The 17,780-nt window shown below is 34.6% G+C and overlaps 1 protein-coding gene across 1 annotated transcript; it reads right to left on the bottom strand.

Moving 5' to 3' along the window:
• Nucleotides 1-3,793: 3,793 nt before the first annotated feature.
• Nucleotides 3,794-5,416, bottom strand: LOC133789492 (gamma conglutin 1-like). The gene has a single exon (XM_062227339.1). It carries the CDS (start codon nucleotides 5,191-5,193, stop codon nucleotides 3,910-3,912), a length of 1,284 nt encoding a protein of 427 aa, XP_062083323.1. The 5' UTR covers nucleotides 5,194-5,416; the 3' UTR covers nucleotides 3,794-3,909.
• Nucleotides 5,417-17,780: the final 12,364 nt, after the last annotated feature.

Below are 17,780 nucleotides of genomic sequence, written 5' to 3'. Positions count from 1 at the left end.
TTATCCTCCCGACCAGTGGGATTACTCCTACTTTTGTCTGGACCCCAAGAATCGGCTCTGCCAATAGGGGACTTCTGACCAGCGTTATAATTTCTTGCTCCCTGGGCGGCTGCTCGGGCCACAGTTTGGGCATTGGCCTGTGCCAATTGAGTAGCTGCTTCTTGAGTAAGTGCTGCCTCGTGATGTCATCAGTCGGCCTCCTCCTGCCGTCGCCTAATCTCTTTGCTTCTAGCATCCATTTCCCGTATCTGCTGCTCGAATATAGCTTTCTGCCTAGCCATTTCCTCAGCAAAAGACTCTTACCGAGCATTGAATTGCATCTTCTCTTCCTGGAAATCCCCCATGGCCTCCTGGAGTTGTCTCCTCGAGAAAGACCCTAGGCTCAGTGTCAGGGTTTCCAGGTGCAAGACCTTCTGGTCTAACAATTTCTTTAGTAGTTGACGTACCGAGCTTCCTAGGCACCATATTGGTAGGATAGAAGTGTAATTCTTCTATTCAAGCTTTCAATGAAAGCACAAAAAATGTTGACCACGATTTTGACCAACTGCGAGTAGACGCAAAAACGACAATAAACCTTGAATAGAAAGTAAATGACACAAGTAATTTTTATAGTGGTTCAACCCCAATTTGTTGGTAATAGCCTAATCCACTTGGAGTTGTGATATATGTAGCCTATACTTAAGATCAGATGAACTTGAGCCAACTGAGTTTCTTAAGTGTAAGTAGAAAAATACAGAGTTTCTCTCTCTAGAGAATACACGCTTTCTCTCTCTAAGCTCTCTCAGAAAATGCCCCAAGAATGCCCCAAGTAACAGTCCCAAAGTCTCCAAATGAGAGAGTCTCTAAGTCTCAAAAAGATCCGATCCCCCAATGATGCCATGAGCTCTTTATTTATAGGCTCATGGATTGTACATGAAAAATATATTGTTTTGACGGGGTCTGTGGTTGTTTCAACCAAATTTAATTAATAAATAATAAACAAATTTAAATTACAACAATATAGCTATTACTCTGGGATATCTGAGAGATTTCCGCGGCAGTTACGAATGATTCGGGTTGAAGCTGTTACTGAGGCTTTACTGAATAGTCACTGGACGGTTAACTCCTGAGATTCTGATCCGTTGATCGACCAAATCCATTCCCCAATGTGGCTGGTCGGCCAAGACACCTCACTGGTTGGCCAAAGCACACCACTGGTTGGGCATGGCACATCACTGGTTCGCCAAAGCACACCACATGTTGGGCAAGGCACATCACTGGTCGGGCATGGCATATCACTGGTCGGGCATTGCATATCACTATTCGAGCAAATCACTTCTTACCAGCTAAATTTATTTCCGGACCAGTAATATCACAACTCCCCAGGTCAACTCTCAACCTTTTCACTTCTTTAAAAAACATATTTATTGACTATTAGTGTGTCATTTACTGACCATGCATTGCCACTTGTCTATCTGATTGTCACGTCATTGAACAAAATTTTTGGGGATAACATCGATGTATATATCATTTTGGCCAAAATCATATGATGCAATCCAATCAATATAAATTTACTCACATAAAGTGAAGTAAAATCTGTAGGGGTACAAATAAATATTTGTACAAGAAAATGTAATTCTAATGAGAATTTTGTATATTTTATACAAATGAATTATTGTACAAAATTTGTATGGACAAGAGAATGATTAAATAAATGCATATACCTATTGTTATGGGAAAATATAATCAATATTTGATAGCCTGGAGTATATATATTTTATGAGAATTTATATGTGTCATATAAACGTTGCAACACAAAATATTTATTTGGAGCTCTTAGTAATATGAGAATTTAAAATATGCCTTATCGGAAAAATTTTAGAAGAATTTAACATGTCTTATAAGATATAAATTCAAAGTCGTCGGCATTATACAATAAATATCTTTGTCTGGATTAAAGACATGTAGGTGAATAATTATTTGAAATTACAAGTATGTTTGTCTATGCAATGTGAATTCGTAAATAATACATTGTAAAAAGCTCTTGAAGAGCTCCTGATTATTTTATAAACTATTGAAGAAGGATTTCTTATTTCATCTTGTAGATTGAGAATTATTAAATATATTCTTTGTTTATAGATTAAATTATGAGTAGAGAAATCCCAAAGAACTTTGTATGCATAAATATTCATAGTGTATATGATCATTTGATGTAGAGATTAAAGAACATGTAACAAGAATACAACGAATATATGGTCTCGAAGTACCATCTTTATTGCAAATAAAAATTTATATTATCGAAGATATTCATTCATGTGATCAGATTTAACTTTCAAATTTTGGATTGAACATAGTCATAGATAATGAATATCCAAAAATATGATGCATACTATAACATTGTTGATATGATATGATAATGAATAATGTTACATACATGATTGATTTAATATGTTGGATAAATATTCATATTTCATTCTACATATATGCTCTAGAAGAGTTATAGTAAATATGTGATCATAGATAATTAATGGTGATTTATAATTACAATGAAAATCATATAAGATATTTGATCACTAAATTTGCCATGGATATATGCATGAGGGGGAGATATATACGTGTTGCACTCTTTTTCTCTTAGTTTAGGTTTTGTCCCACTGGGTTTTCGCGACAAGGGTTTTAACGAGGCAACTTTAAATCATGTTGAGATACTTGCAATTCATGAGGCAAGGGGAAAATGTGTGATTGAGATCGACGAAACAACATGTTTGAGGAACATGTTGATTATCACCCGATAAAGAAATACGAACAATTCTCTATAAAGATACTGATGCATGTACTGCTCAACTAAAATGATAATATCTAAAAGGAGATAGATTTAAATACATTTCACCACAGTTCTTCTTCACACATGATCTTTAAAAGAGTGGTGATTTGGTGTTCATCAAATTCGATCAAGCGACAATCTTGCAGACTTATTTACAAAGTTATTACCCACATCAATGTTCGAGAAGATAGTATATAAGATCATAGTGCGTCGATTAAAAGATCTTCAAGAGCGTCGAAATGAGAGGGAGTAAATATACATTGCACTTTTTTCCCCTTATACCGAGTTTTTGTCCTACTAGATTTTTCTAGCAAGGTTTTTAATAAGTCAGTTTTCATGGACATCCAAGGGGGATTGTTATAAATATTATATATATGGATGTCCATAATAATGAAGAAGCACTAGGTTACCCAAAATAAAATATCAGTATTAATTCTTGGTTATATTCAGAGTAGTTACCCGATTTTCTTAGGGTTGATTTATCTATATAAACATGGGTCATTCCCCTATTGAAATAATACATACAAGAGTTTCATTATCTCTTTACATGTCTCTTTTACTCTCCTTATTTCTTTATACTTTATATTTGAGTATTCTTAACATATTTATAAAAATCATTAATTTTTTTTCTTTTAATATTTTATTTTTCATGCAATCTCTTATTCACTTGGGAAGCTGTGTTTCTATATTAATATTTACTAAATCAAACTGATATTTGACCAGCAAAGATGACACAAATTATATATAATATAAAAAGATTTTGTGATGTGCATCAAGCTGTGCAGGTCCATCTATGTAAACATTTATACAAACAGAATGAAAACTCAAGCCAGTTGTCAGTGACCACGCCTACCCAAGTGTTAAATTTGTACTTCGAATCTACTTTGATCATCTCTTGACTATATATTTAAATTTGAGTTACCAAACCAAATAACATCACACGTACGTTATAATTTATCTCCCTTTTTTCTCAGCTACATATAAAAAAAACGTAACAAAACGACTTTTTATTTTAGATTCACATCATTCAACACTACTATTATAGTGTCTTCAAACGTCTAAACTTTTAACACTTACTTTTCTCATATCACAGTCATACACTTATACTACATAGAAGTGAAGTTAAAGTGGGCACAACTAGTCCTTCGAAACAGCAACGAAGAGCTAAAACCCAACCTCGATTTTGCCAGATCAAACTGCACCAAGTTTTCCTCCAACTGGTATGACCCTATAACCACCGGAGCCCTGGCCTGACTGACCCCACCATCCACGAAAGCCAAACACATCACTCCCGGCCGAGCCTCCACCATCGAGTTGGCCCCGAATATCCTCCACTTAACATTCTGATTCCCCAAAACCAGGTCGATAGGAGGAACCGTCGGACCAGCTCTGGTTCTGGTAATTCTCTTCGAGTCGAAACAAGTTCCAAATGGAGCCACCGCTTGGACTCGGGGCACCCCAGAAAGCTCGTTGGCGAAAAAGTTCACGAAAACAGAGAATAAAGAGTGTTCCAGTATAGTGTACGGGTTCGTTGTGCTGATCATTGCGGACCCCGTAATAAGGCCGCGTATGGGTGGCGAAAGCAGAGTTGAGTTTAACGGGACGAGCTTGTTATTGACTCTGACTTCACTCACGGTGATGAAGTACTCTCCGCCGCGGCTTATGGTCAACGGCGTGAAAGTCAACTCACGGGAGACGTCGATTCCCGGGTGGAGGAAGTACGGCCCTTCGCCGAAAAATACGACGCCTTTGCCACGTGAGAGGCACGTGGCAAACATGGGTTGGTATCCGAATTGGGAAGCGAGTTGAATCGGTAGAGCCACCGAGGAATGGCCCCCGAGGCCGACGACACCTTGGGCTTTTTTCGGGAACCCCCTCTGTAACAGTACGGATGGAGCACAAGCAAACAGAAACTGAGGGATTTCCATTAATGGGCCTGGGCTTGAACCTTGGGCCGTGGACAGGACCCAGAGAGCGTCTTGGGCCAGCTCACCGACGGCTGCCTGGCGCGTGACTGGGTTCCTGGCCGTGACGCCACAGGTGTTGTTGTGGCAACCGGGCCGGGTTTGCTGGGCCGAGCAGGTGTGACAGTAGTGAGCGTTGGCTCGGGCGCACTGAGTCGAGTGGCAAGCCGGAGCGTGGTACGTCGAGGAGAGGTACTGGGACTCGCAGTTAACCCATAAGAATCGACCGTTGAGATCAACCACCACAGGGACCGGTACAGGAGGTGTTCGCTTCTGAATGTTGGCTACGTGGAGACCCGTGGCGCCATCTTTGCGAACCGGGAGAACGAACCGTGTTGGCTTGAGTGGACTAAGTTTGGGTTCCGAAACAAAAACGAGAAAACTGAGTGAGAAGAACGAAAAAAGGAGAAGAGATAGAGAAGCCATGGTGAAGGAGTAGAGTTGGCAATGTAAAAGAAGAAGAAAACTTGGCGTTTTTATAGAATTAGGAGTAAAATATTTGGACTTGTAAGGGGAGCTTGTGTTGTGACGTATTATTATGATGATAAAGTTAAGAAAAAGATGAGGATTATATATATAATCTTGGTTAGAGAACAAAAGAGTTGTGGAGAACGAGGAGCAGAGCACTTGGCACTGAAGAAGAGTGTTTCAACAGCTGAGATATAAGAGTTTGTAGTTGTTTTGTTTTTGTTCAAATAAGGCATATATGGCAATACATTGTTTATGTATATATATATTGTCTTATTCTTCTTGCTGGGGGTTATTAGAAAGGGAAACTTTTGGATGACCTTAATGATTATAGACTATTTCGGATCTAATGCTAAATAAAACGGTAGAGAACAAAATTTGTCCCTGCAGAAGCCTAGTGCCACTGCTATGCTATGTAGTCACACAACACACTTATTCAGTTACTAAACCACATCTGAAACTGCTTATTTTGGAGAGTTTAGTGCTGGAAAATGAATTAGGTGATTGCTAGTCTCAAATCAATAATTTATATATATCTTTATTACATGTAAGTATAATACATTGCAGTTGCAGACAAAAAATTCATGTGTATATCATATATATTGCATACGTGAGATGAGAGTGACACAATGACATCAAAGACAAAGATGATCTGCTGTACTCAATAAAGTTTAGGGTGTGTTTGGAAACATGTGACTAATTACTAAGTTGTGTAATTATAAGTGGTGTAAGTACTAAGGTCGTAATTACATATTTGAGTAATTTCGTTATATTTTAAAATACAAAGTGTGTTTGGATGTCAAACAGTAATTATTTATAAATTTATATTATTATGTTTGTCAAAGAGTGTTGCTATTTAGCACCTTAAGGTGTCTAACACCACATGAGGTGACACCATATGTTTGGTTAGCGATACCCCATAATACTTATTAAATTAAAATAAATGAGACCTGATATTGAATTGCACTAATAATGGTATACCACTTCCTTGTGGTGTTGGACACCAGCGGTGCTCCTTAGCAATTCTCTTTGTCAAAATAGTTAGTAATTATATTGCTAAATAATATTACGTGAAATTTTTTATTTAAAATTGATAATAATTAGTAATTACACTCAATTATTACGGGGTCTATGAAAATTAGAGAGTGTAATTGGGACTCTCAATTACCTCAAATTATATAGTTACTATATAATTACATGGTCAAACAAAACATCAAATTGAGTAATTACTCTGAATTACACTCGATTCTAATTATAGAGTGGCTTTCCAAATGCACTATTAATATTTAGGAATTTGGTGAATTTAGAAATAACGAAAGAAAAAAATATATTAAATATTGTTCTGTCAAAGTTTTTATTTCTAATTTTGCAAAATCTACGTCTTTATAAGTTGAGAATTCTCTCTGAAAATAAATTTGGGAACGTTATCTTTAGTCTTTAGTTTTTGTGTTATAGAATTATAGAACCATGTACTCATTCAATGCTAAACAAATTTGCAATTTAGTTTATATAACAAATAAATTATATGACCCTTATTGAATTTAAATATGCAACTTATTTCATTTTATTATTAGCTGAACTGTTATACGTAAGTGAATTATAATAGGTAGTTAATGAGCCAGCCAGCCAAAATGTACAGAGGAGGCAAAATATAAATAATTAAGAAGTTTGAAATAAAATTTATAATAGAGATATTAAAGAAAAACATATTCTTTTTTAGATTCAAAATAAATAAATAAAACTTACCCCTTGACTAAGGTTATGGATATTTATTATCTTCTGACAGTTTAGTTCAAATATTGAAAATCACAAAGTGAAATTGAACAACAATTTGTAGTACATCGAACTTCATCAGACTATCAAGGTCGATTTAAGCACCCAAACCTTCAATTCATTAGGGTTAAGTCATTAATTTAGGCAGTGTAGACTTGTAGTTGTAGGGTAGCACGTTGCTCAAGTTTCCCATTTATATTTCCTAAGGTGTTGGATTTCATATCTGATCAGCGGCCGTGCTCATTGGGAAAGTCCTGCTTCAAGTTTCAACCGCAAGTTTTTATTAGAAGTATTTGACAAAAATATCATAATTTTATTTATTTTGAGCATTGCTATAGGGCTTAAGGTGCGCAACACTAACTAGAATTTATTGGTGCAATTTAGAAGGGATCCCATATATTGAAGTTGGTGTTAGGGTCATTGGTGTCCTTTAGTATTAATCATTTTAAATATATATACGGGGATAAGTGATAAAATATAGATTTGATTGTATGCTCTATTAATTTAATTTATGAATATATATATATATATATATATATAGAAACTTTTTTTGGTAGGGCCTTAAAAAAGAGCCCTACTGTAGGGCTCTCAGTATTTCTCGACCAGTGAACAGTTTTCGGCGCGACTTTTTTTTATGATCGTGTATATTGTAGCTATTTAGAGCATCAGTGCGATTTTCAGAAAATTCCGAATAGTTTACAGTAGCGAAAACTTGGTTCAAACATGTTGTTGCACGCGTGACTAATTTTTTTTTATGCGCGTGGAAATCAACATGTTTGAACCTAATTTTCGGTACTGTAAGCTATTCGGAATTTTCTGAAACTTTGCAAGATGCTTTAAAGCTACAATATATACGGTCATAAAAAAAATTCGCGCCGAAAACTGTTCACGGGTCGAGAAACACTGAGAGCCCTACCAGTAGGGCTTAAAGTGAAGCCCCTACATGAGAATTGTCCTATATATATATATATACGATAATTCTTTTATAGGAGTTTCACTTTAAGCTCTATTGGTGGAACTCTCAGTGTTTCTCGACCCGTGAACAGTTTTCGGCACGATTTTTTTTTTATGACCATGTATGTTGTAGCTATTTAGAGCATCCTGCAAATTTTCAAAAAATTCCGAATAATTTACAGTATTGAAAACTAGGTTCAAACATTTTGCTTTCCACACGCATAAAAAAAATTAGTCACGCGTGCAACAATATGTTTGAACTTAGTTTTCGGTACTGTAAACTATTCAGAATTTTTTGAAAATTTGCAGGATGCTTTAAATAGCTACAATATACACGATAGTAAAAAAAATCGCGCTGAAAACTGTTCATGGATCGAGAACACTGAGAGCCCCACCAGTAGGGCTTAAAGTGAAGTCCCTATGGGAGAATTCCCATATATATATATATATTTCTCAAGAAAAAAGTATAGGGTACTTCTACGATGCACCCCAAAAAAAGTGCACTGATGCACCCCCTCGTGTTTCAGCATGTAAATATAGTTATAATCTCAATTTTTTTAAATGACGGTCTACATTATAGTTATTCAGGATAACTTACCAAATTTTTTAGAAATTCTGAATAGTTTACTTTGCCGAAAATAGAGTTCAAACAACTTGTTTCACACGCGTATAAAAGAAACATGCATGCATGCAACAAAATGTTTGAATCATGTTTTCGGGACTGTAAATTATTAAGAATTTCTCAAAAATTTGCACGATGTCCTAAATAACTACAATGTACACAATCATGTAAAAAAATTTAGGATTATAACTATTCACATGCTGAAAACATGAAGAGGTGTACCGACATGCTCCTTTTTGAGAGGTGCATTGTAGAATTTCCCAAGATAAATTAGAGGTGCTTAATGAGTTACTCTTTAGCATTCATAATATGTTTCTCTTTGATGTTCATTTGATGTCATTTCAATGCTTTTATAAATGTAAACGATGCTAAATTTACAGGGTTGCGATGCTGATGCAATGGTTTCAGTTTTTCATTTGTTTAATATAATAGTTGATGTTATTTCGATGCTTTTTCGATGCACTATATTTGATTTATGTCATAACGATGTTATATTGATGGTCTTGCGATATTGGGCTTAGAAGCTCACTCCTTATTATGATTGTCATGATTACTTGTTATATGACTATTCGTGGGGACCACATAGCCGAGGAATGATCTAACGAGCATGTTTATTAAGGAATTTTCTTTTTAATTTTAATTTTTATATTGTTACAAACCATTTTTTTTATTTTTTTTGTAAAGACACGAGATCAATTTGCTTATTATGATTTTCTTAAATAAAATAACAATATTTATGTTTATGATCCAACGCTGTGTTCTTGATGATATTACGAAAAATTAGGGCATTACAAATAATCATAAACAAAGAAAATTGGAATGCAAAGGAAAAGAAAACAAAATACGGAAGTCCAGAGACTAATCTAATGTCAAACGAATGAAAAAACACAACTTATTTTGAATTTACTTTGTATAATGAGCATATATCTCTCATCCAAGTTTTGACTAAGGTTATTTAAAATTCTATAGAAAGATAAGAGAAAGATCTACAACTTTCACGTTTTGTAGTTTGTAAAATAATGATTGTATCATAGTCAAAATTCGGCTTGAAGTTATTGTCGACATGAATGAAGAAATTTTTTTTTGAGTCTAATACATGACTGTGTTTGAGAATTAAATTCCTTCCAGAAATCTTTTGGATACCATGATAACAACTTAAAAAAACAAAATACCTTAGAAGAAAAGAGATGAAGACAATATAGTTTTTTATTGATAACTCATAACGCGATTCGGAAAGTAAACAAATCCTAAAAACAAATAGCAGACTATATATAGGTTAAAATAAAATAAAAATGAAAAAACTATTCTACCCTTCGTATAAATATAAAAAATTAATGATTATTAATTTCTTAACAATATCTTCAATAACAATACTAGCGAGGGAAAAGTTCAGTGATAGATGCTTCATCTACAGACTCACTTTCATGCTGATTCATTCTTGAATTTAAATACGATGGCAATTTCATATCTGATCTCATGTTGCTATGAGTAAAGAAAGTTGGGTTTGAGGGTAATGGGAGAGAAACAGAGTTGCTATTTAACATGAGAATAATAATATTCATGGTGGGTCTGTCAACTAAATTTGTTTGGACACACAATAGTCCTATGTGAATAAATTGTTAGAATTTCTAATACACTCAAATAAAATGAACAAATAATAATCTCCAACACATAATCCAAAATCATGTCATTATAAATGTATATATGGGAAATCTTAAATCATAATTCTATAGATTCTTTACTAAATTAAAGAAGAAGATTAACACAAGAGCGGAAGCATTAACCTGATGTCATTGTTGGAGAATGCATAGAGGGTTTAGATCTTCCTATATAATTATCTCTATGAGAGAATAGTCTCTCTTTTCTTTTCTGTTAATGGGATGACAGACAGAATAGAATAATACATATATATATGAGACCACAACCCTAATTTATAATTAGTGATTTCCAATTTTGCCCATTATAAAATTAAAAATTCACTTTCCTGTTTCTACACATTAAATCCATGACACTTTAATACTCTATGATATTTATAACATAATTGGTCACTTAATTTTATATCACACTTTATAATAGCATTATACATTATACATATGTGCCCATAAAATAGGATTTTAATCCAACAATCTCCCACTTGGGCAACATATGTTTCCTTATAAATGTACAACCTTATGAGCTCAAAATTTGCTATCATATAAAGGTATTCTTTAACAATCTCGTCCATCAACTATATCCATATAGGATCAAAGCAGAGTTTGTCATATTATTCATGACTAAACCCATCAATGGTCACATATACAAATATAGTCAAATGACATAGATGAATCATGGATGCGTAGAATGGAAATTACATGCAATGTGAACCAAACATGCCTATTTCCAACTGGTCCTCCTTAAACTTTACTGATGTCAGAATAACAAAAAACAGAGTGAATGAACTGAAAAACTTCATTTCTGATCAGAAAATAACCAAATACATAAATGTCTGAAATAAACATAAAGCAAATAAAATACAAACTCCCACTAAATCATGATATCCTCAAACAATACCACACCCGTATGAGCAATGTGCTCATGAAAGACCTTGGGTGGTAATCCTTTTGTGAGCGGATCCGCTATCATGGAGTGTGTCCCAATGTGCTCTATGGATATTTGTCCACTTTGCACTCTTTCTTTCACAACTAGGAACTTTATGTCAATATGCTTTGACTTGGATGAGCTCCTATTGTTGTTGGAATACAATACTGCTGAATTGTGGTCACAAAATAACTTGAGTGGTCTTTCTACATTCTCCAAAATGCGCAGCCCAGTGACAAAGTTTCGCAGCCATATTTCATGATTCGATGCCTCATAGCATGCTACAAATTCTGCTGCCATAGTGGAAGAAGCTACAAGTGTCTGTTTGACACTTTTCCAAGAAATAGCTCCTCCAGCTAACATGTAAATATAGCCTGAAGTAGACTTTCTGCTTTCTTGGCACCCAGCGAAATCAGAATCAGAATACCCTACGACCTCCAAATGATCTGATTTCTGATATGTGAGCATGTAACCTTTTGTTCTTTGAAGATACCTCATAACCCTCTTGGCTGCTATCCAATGGTCCATACCAGGGTTGCTTAAATATCTGCCTAACATTCCAACAATGTACGCAATATCCGGACGCGTACAAACTTGAGCATACATCAGACTCCCAACAGCTGATGCATAGGGAATCTTTTGCATTTCTTGAATTTCAAGGTTACTTTTAGGGCACTGACTGAGACTGAATTTGTCTCCTTTAGCAACAGGGGTATCACCTGGTCTACAATCTTGCATGCCAAATCTTTTGAGTACTTTATCGATATAGCTCTTTTGTGATAATCCAAGAATACCTAGAGAACGATCTCGATGTATCTGAATTCCTAATACAAAAGAGGCGTCCCCAAGATATTTCATCTCAAAATGCTTAGATAGAAATCTCTTGGTTTCGTGCAATAAGCCTATATCATTAGTGGCAAGCAATATGTCATCGACATATAGAACCAGGAATATATACTTACTCCCACTGAACTTGTGATATACACAATCATCAACAACATTTATCTCAAAACTGAATGAGATAATTACTTGGTGAAATTTGTGATACCATTGACAAGAAGCTTGCTTGAGTCCATAGATGGATTTTGTCAATTTGCAAACCATATTCTTGGGGTCTCCTGACACAAAGTTTTCTGGTTGCACCATATAAATTGTCTCGTCAATGTCTCCATTGAGAAACGCGATTTTAACATCCATCTGATGTAGCTCAAGATCAAGGTGAGCAACAAGTGCCATTATTATTCTAAAAGAGTCTTTCGATGAAACTGGAGAGAAAGTCTCTGTATAATCAATGCCTTCTTTCTGAGTATAGCCTTTAGCTACAAGACGCGCTTTATACCTCTCCACATTACCATTTGCATCCTTCTTGGTTTTAAATATCCATTTACAACCAATTGGTTTTGCACCGTCTGGTAATGGGACAAGTTCCCAAACTTTATTGTCTTGCATAGACTTATACTCTTCTTTCATGGCATCAATCCACTTTTGAGAGTTAGAACTTTTAATGGCCTGATGAAAATTGATTGGATCATCTTCCATCATTCCATTGTCATCCTCATGTTCTTGAAGAAATACAACATAATCATTTGAAATGGCATTTCTTCTTTCTCTTGTGGACCTTCTTAATGGCTCTGGTTCTTGAGGTTGTTGAGTTTGTTCTTCTGGAACAATTACCTCATCTTGATTTGGGGGTTGTTCAACATTGTCTTGTTGAGGTTCTGGATTCATTTCTTGAACAATGACAGGTGTAGAAGCCTAAACATTGTCAAAAATGATAGTAGGAACTGAGTTTGAACTCAATTCCTCCTCAAAAGCAATGTCTCTAACCTTATTTCTCCCCCCAAACTCAACATCCTCAAAAAATGTTGCAGTTCCCGTCTCAAAAATATTTTTAATTGTGGGATCATAAAACTTATAGCCCCTAGATCGCTCAGAATAACCAATAAAGTAGCTGCTCATTGTTTTGGAGTCCAATTTTTGTTCATGTGGCTTATAAGGCCTTGTCTCAGCTGGACATCCCCAAATGTGAAAGTGTTTTAGACTAGGCTTTCGACCTGTCCAAAGCTCATAAGGTGTTTTTGCAACTGCTTTAGTTGGTACTCTATTCAGAATGTAAGCTGCTGTCTTTAATGCTTCTCCCCAGAGGGACTCAGGTAAGGTAGAATGAGCAATCATACTTCTTACCATATCCTTAAGAGTCCTATTGCGTCTTTCAGCAACGCCATTCATGCTAGGTGATCCTGGCATGGTGTACTGTGGGACAATACCGCATTCCTCTAGGAATTTAGCAAACGGTCCTGGACGTTGTTCACCTGAGCCATCATATCTACCGTAGTACTCACCACCACGATCAGATCTTACATTTTTAATCCTTTTGTTGAGTTGATTCTCAACTTCAGCTTTATAAGTTTTGAACACATCCATAGACTGAGACTTTTCATGAATGAGATATAGGTACCCATAACGTGAGTAATCGTCTATGAATGATATGAAATATTGTTGACCATTCCATGATGCTGTAGGGAATGGCCCACAAATATCTGTATGAATTAATTCTAAGACATCTGAAGATTTGTTGGCACCTAATCTCATAGTTTTGGTCTATTTTCCCTTGATACAATCGACACAAACATCAAAGTCTGTGAAGTCAAGAGATTCTAAAATGCCATCAGACACAAGGCGCTCAACTCTACCTTTTGAGATATGACCTAAGCGCTTATGCCATAATGACGCTGAATTGTCCTTATTTAATTTGCGTTTAGTACCACGTGATTCCACATGCAAGGTTTCATTATAGGATGCAATTGTTTCTAGCAAATAAAGGTTGTCATAAGCATTCAAGTAACCAGTTCCAATAACATTTGAATTTAAAGACAAATTAAACTGATTGTTTCCAAAAGAACAAGAATATCCAAATTTGTCCAACAAAGAAACAGAAATTAAATTTCGTCTAAAAGACGGTACAACAAAAGTGTCTTTCAAATCCAAATAAAAACCAGTTCCTAACAACAACCTAAAATGCCCAATTGCTTCCACTTCCACCGATTTTCCATCGCCCACGAAGATGTGTCTTTCACCATCACTTGGCTTTCGGAAGCTCAGGCAGCCCTACATAGAAACACTTATGTGAGTAGTAGCACCAGAATCTATCCACCAAGTGTTCCTAGGTACTGAAGCTAAATTAACCTCAGAACAGACCAAAGTAAGAATCATACCTTTCTTTGCACGCCATGCGTGATACTTGGCACAATATTTCTTCACATGTCCAGGCTTGGTGCAAAAGTAACAACCTTCTAAATCCTTCTGTTGTTTCTTTTGGGCTGGACCCTTAGCAGCTTCATTCTCAGGTTTCCTTTTCTTGCCCTTATCCTTAGAGGCAGTGGCCAAGTGAGCACTTTCAGTTTTGTCATTTTTTTTAACCTTTCTTCCTCTTGCACACAGTGAGAAATGAGTTCATTGAGAGTCCATTTCTCCTTTTGATAGTTATAACTAATTTTAAATTGGTTAAACTGTGCAGGAAGCGTTAACAAAACCATAAGCACAAGCACATCATCAGAAAGCTCGATCTTAAGTGTCTTAAGTCTTGAGACAATATGATGCATTTCCATAATGTACTCCCTTACATTTCCTTGACCCTTATACTTCATGGTCATCAAAGAACCTAGTAGTGTTGTCATTTCAACCTTATCGTTTTTAGCAAAATGTTCCTCAATTTGTTCAAGGAAATTCTTGGCCTTATTAATCCCTTCGGATTCTGTGCCCCAAAAGGCTTCTGGAATGCTGTGTTTCATAATCATTAAACTCATGCGATTTGAATGATCCCACCTCTCAAAATTCGTTTTCTCATCACGGGTGCTTTCCTTAGTGAGAGGTGCAGGTTGTTCATCCCTTAATGCATGGTCTAAATCCATACATCCCAGAACTATAAGTAAGTTTCTTTTCCAATCCTTGAAATTGGTTCCATTAAGCATAGGAATAGAATTAATATTAGCAGATATTGAGGTAGCAGAAGATGAACTAGCTGAATATAGAACAAAACAAACAAAACAAGCTCACATCAATATGCATAATCAAACAATAAATTCAAAATTTGGTTAATCCCATCTCAAGATACCAAGCACAACATTAATATTAAGTCTTTGGACAATAATATTAACTGTAAGCGATACTCTTGTTGTAGCAATCAAACATTGACAATAAATTATGTCAAACAATAAGTCAATCTTTGGACTAACATATTGCTCACACAAAATACCTTATAATTGTCACACATTTATTACCACAAGTGTGTATGAAATTCAACGAAATATTCACTTACCTTTGGGTCAGTTAATATATGCATAAATTACAAACACACAAGCATCTTGATATTTTAAATAAATTAATTTACACAAAAGAGGTCACTTTGGCAACATATTGTTTCAATTAATCTATTCAAAATATTAGACATCCTTAAAAAAAAAATTCCAAACACCAAAACTTGAATTTAATTGTCACTGGAAAGTATAAATATAATACCAATCATAACAATTGAAAAACAAACTATATATAAAATCACATATTTAACAAATGTATGTTATATGTGTATATATGAAAGCTGAAAGCTGTATGTTAACAACTTGTTAACATGTATATACATATACGACTAAATGAGGAAGAAAACTAATGATATCAAAGATAATTGCTAGGAGATATTTACATACATCAGACTAAATGGGGTCTAATGTATATATTATATATATATATATTTGATAAATGGCTACAGTAGTAATTATATATATATATTTGAAGTCAATTATTCAAAATCATGAGTGTAGCCGTGTAAAACAAAAACCATATCATATATATATATTCAAGTTATAAAATATATATAACATCTCCTATTATAAACCCAATCGAAAACAAAGACCTAATATATATAACAAACCTTTATGCATATGCACATGCCACCGAAAAAAAATTGAAAGCATAAACTTCTTTCAACACATATATATCTATATCTGAATCGTGAATTAAAAAAAATAAATAAAAGATTCAACAGTCTATAATCTAGAAAACATCAAAACCCTAACTTTAATAAATCCACAAATTTCTTAAACAAAACCATCAAATCTTCAATAATTCAAGTAAAGGTGGCTTTGATACCACTTGTTAGAATTTCTAATACACTCAAATAACATGAACAAATAATAATCTCCAACACATAATCCAAAATCATGTCATTATAAATGCATATATGTGAAATCCTAAATCATAATTCCATAGATCATTTGCTAAATTAAAGAAGAAGATTAATACAAGAGCGGAAGAACTAACCTGATGCCATTGTTGGAGATTGCATAGAGAGTTTAGATCTTCCTATATAATATGTATCTCTATGAGAGAAGAGTCTCTCTTTTCTTTTCTGTTAATGGGATGACAGACATAATAGAATAATACATATATATAGGGGACCACAACCCTAATTTATAATTAGTGATTTCCAATTTTGCCCATTATAAAATTAAAAATTCACTTTCCTGTTTCTACACATTAAATCCATGACACTTTAATACCCTATGATATTTATAACATAATTAGTCACTTAATTTTATATCACACTTTATAATAGCATTATACATTATACATATGTGCCCATAAAATAGGATTTTAATCCAACATAAATCTCATTATTTCACTTTCTGACCCAACTTTCATCCGTGGATCTACTATATTCAAAGCATTTCCTTCCTTCCAATGTCTCCATGTCTGCAACAACAATGATATTAACGTTAAAGTTCTTTTTTTTAAATGTAAAGTTTTCTAGATTGTTGGTAAATTATACTTACAGTGCCTAAAAGGTCTTTTGCATGCTCTCTTTGACGGAAACAATTTATTTTCTGTCCGCTTATTATTTCTAGAAGTAATACACCAAAGTTAAATACATCAGATTTAACTGAAAATTGTCCATGCATGACATATTCGGGGGCCATATATCCACTGCAAACGCAATAAATTAATAATTGTAATTAGTATACACGTGACATAGAAATTATCTAAAAGATCTATAATTTTGCTTATAACTTGCGTCAATTCTTTAAGAGGTTGAAGTTGATGACTATGTGATACACAAAATTATTATAAGGAAACTAATTTTATAAAATGGTATTATTAATAAAAAAAAACAATTAATAGCCTATGTAACACCCTACTTCCTTAGAGCCGTTACTAAGTGAGTTTTAAGACAAAACAGTGTGCGATGAGCTCGCTAATCGAGGTTTTTAAACAAAAGTGTGACTAAATAAAAGTTAAGGCTGTAATCTTAGAAAAATGCGTCGTTTCATTAAAACTTCTAGTATTAAATATTTGGGATCCCAAAATAAGGTTTGAAAACTATTTACATCTTGAAATGAGTTTACAGTTGATTGATCATAAAAATCATAGATTATTACAGCCATTTTCGAATAAACCCCCAACCAAAGCAGTCGGGCATGCCAAACATGTACGCGTCGCTTCACGCTCTCCGTACTCATGGTTGGTTGACTCAGTCTTTGCCCTACCTGCAACACGGAGCACCCGTGAGCCGAAGCCCAGCAAGAAAACTCATGCAGAACATAACATATGCAAATATATATAGTTA

The sequence above is a fragment of the Humulus lupulus genome, chromosome 7, assembly GCF_963169125.1.
Source record: "Humulus lupulus chromosome 7, drHumLupu1.1, whole genome shotgun sequence".
NCBI lineage: Eukaryota > Viridiplantae > Streptophyta > Magnoliopsida > Rosales > Cannabaceae > Humulus > Humulus lupulus.
Note: the sequence above shows the minus strand (reverse complement) of the source record. Positions and strands in the feature narration are given on the sequence as shown.

What these genes read in the sequence shown, in the direction of transcription:
- LOC133789492 (XM_062227339.1), bottom strand. Translation starts at nt 5,193, where the DNA reads ATGGCTTCTCTATCTCTTCTCCTTTTTTCGTTCTTCTCACTCAGTTTT.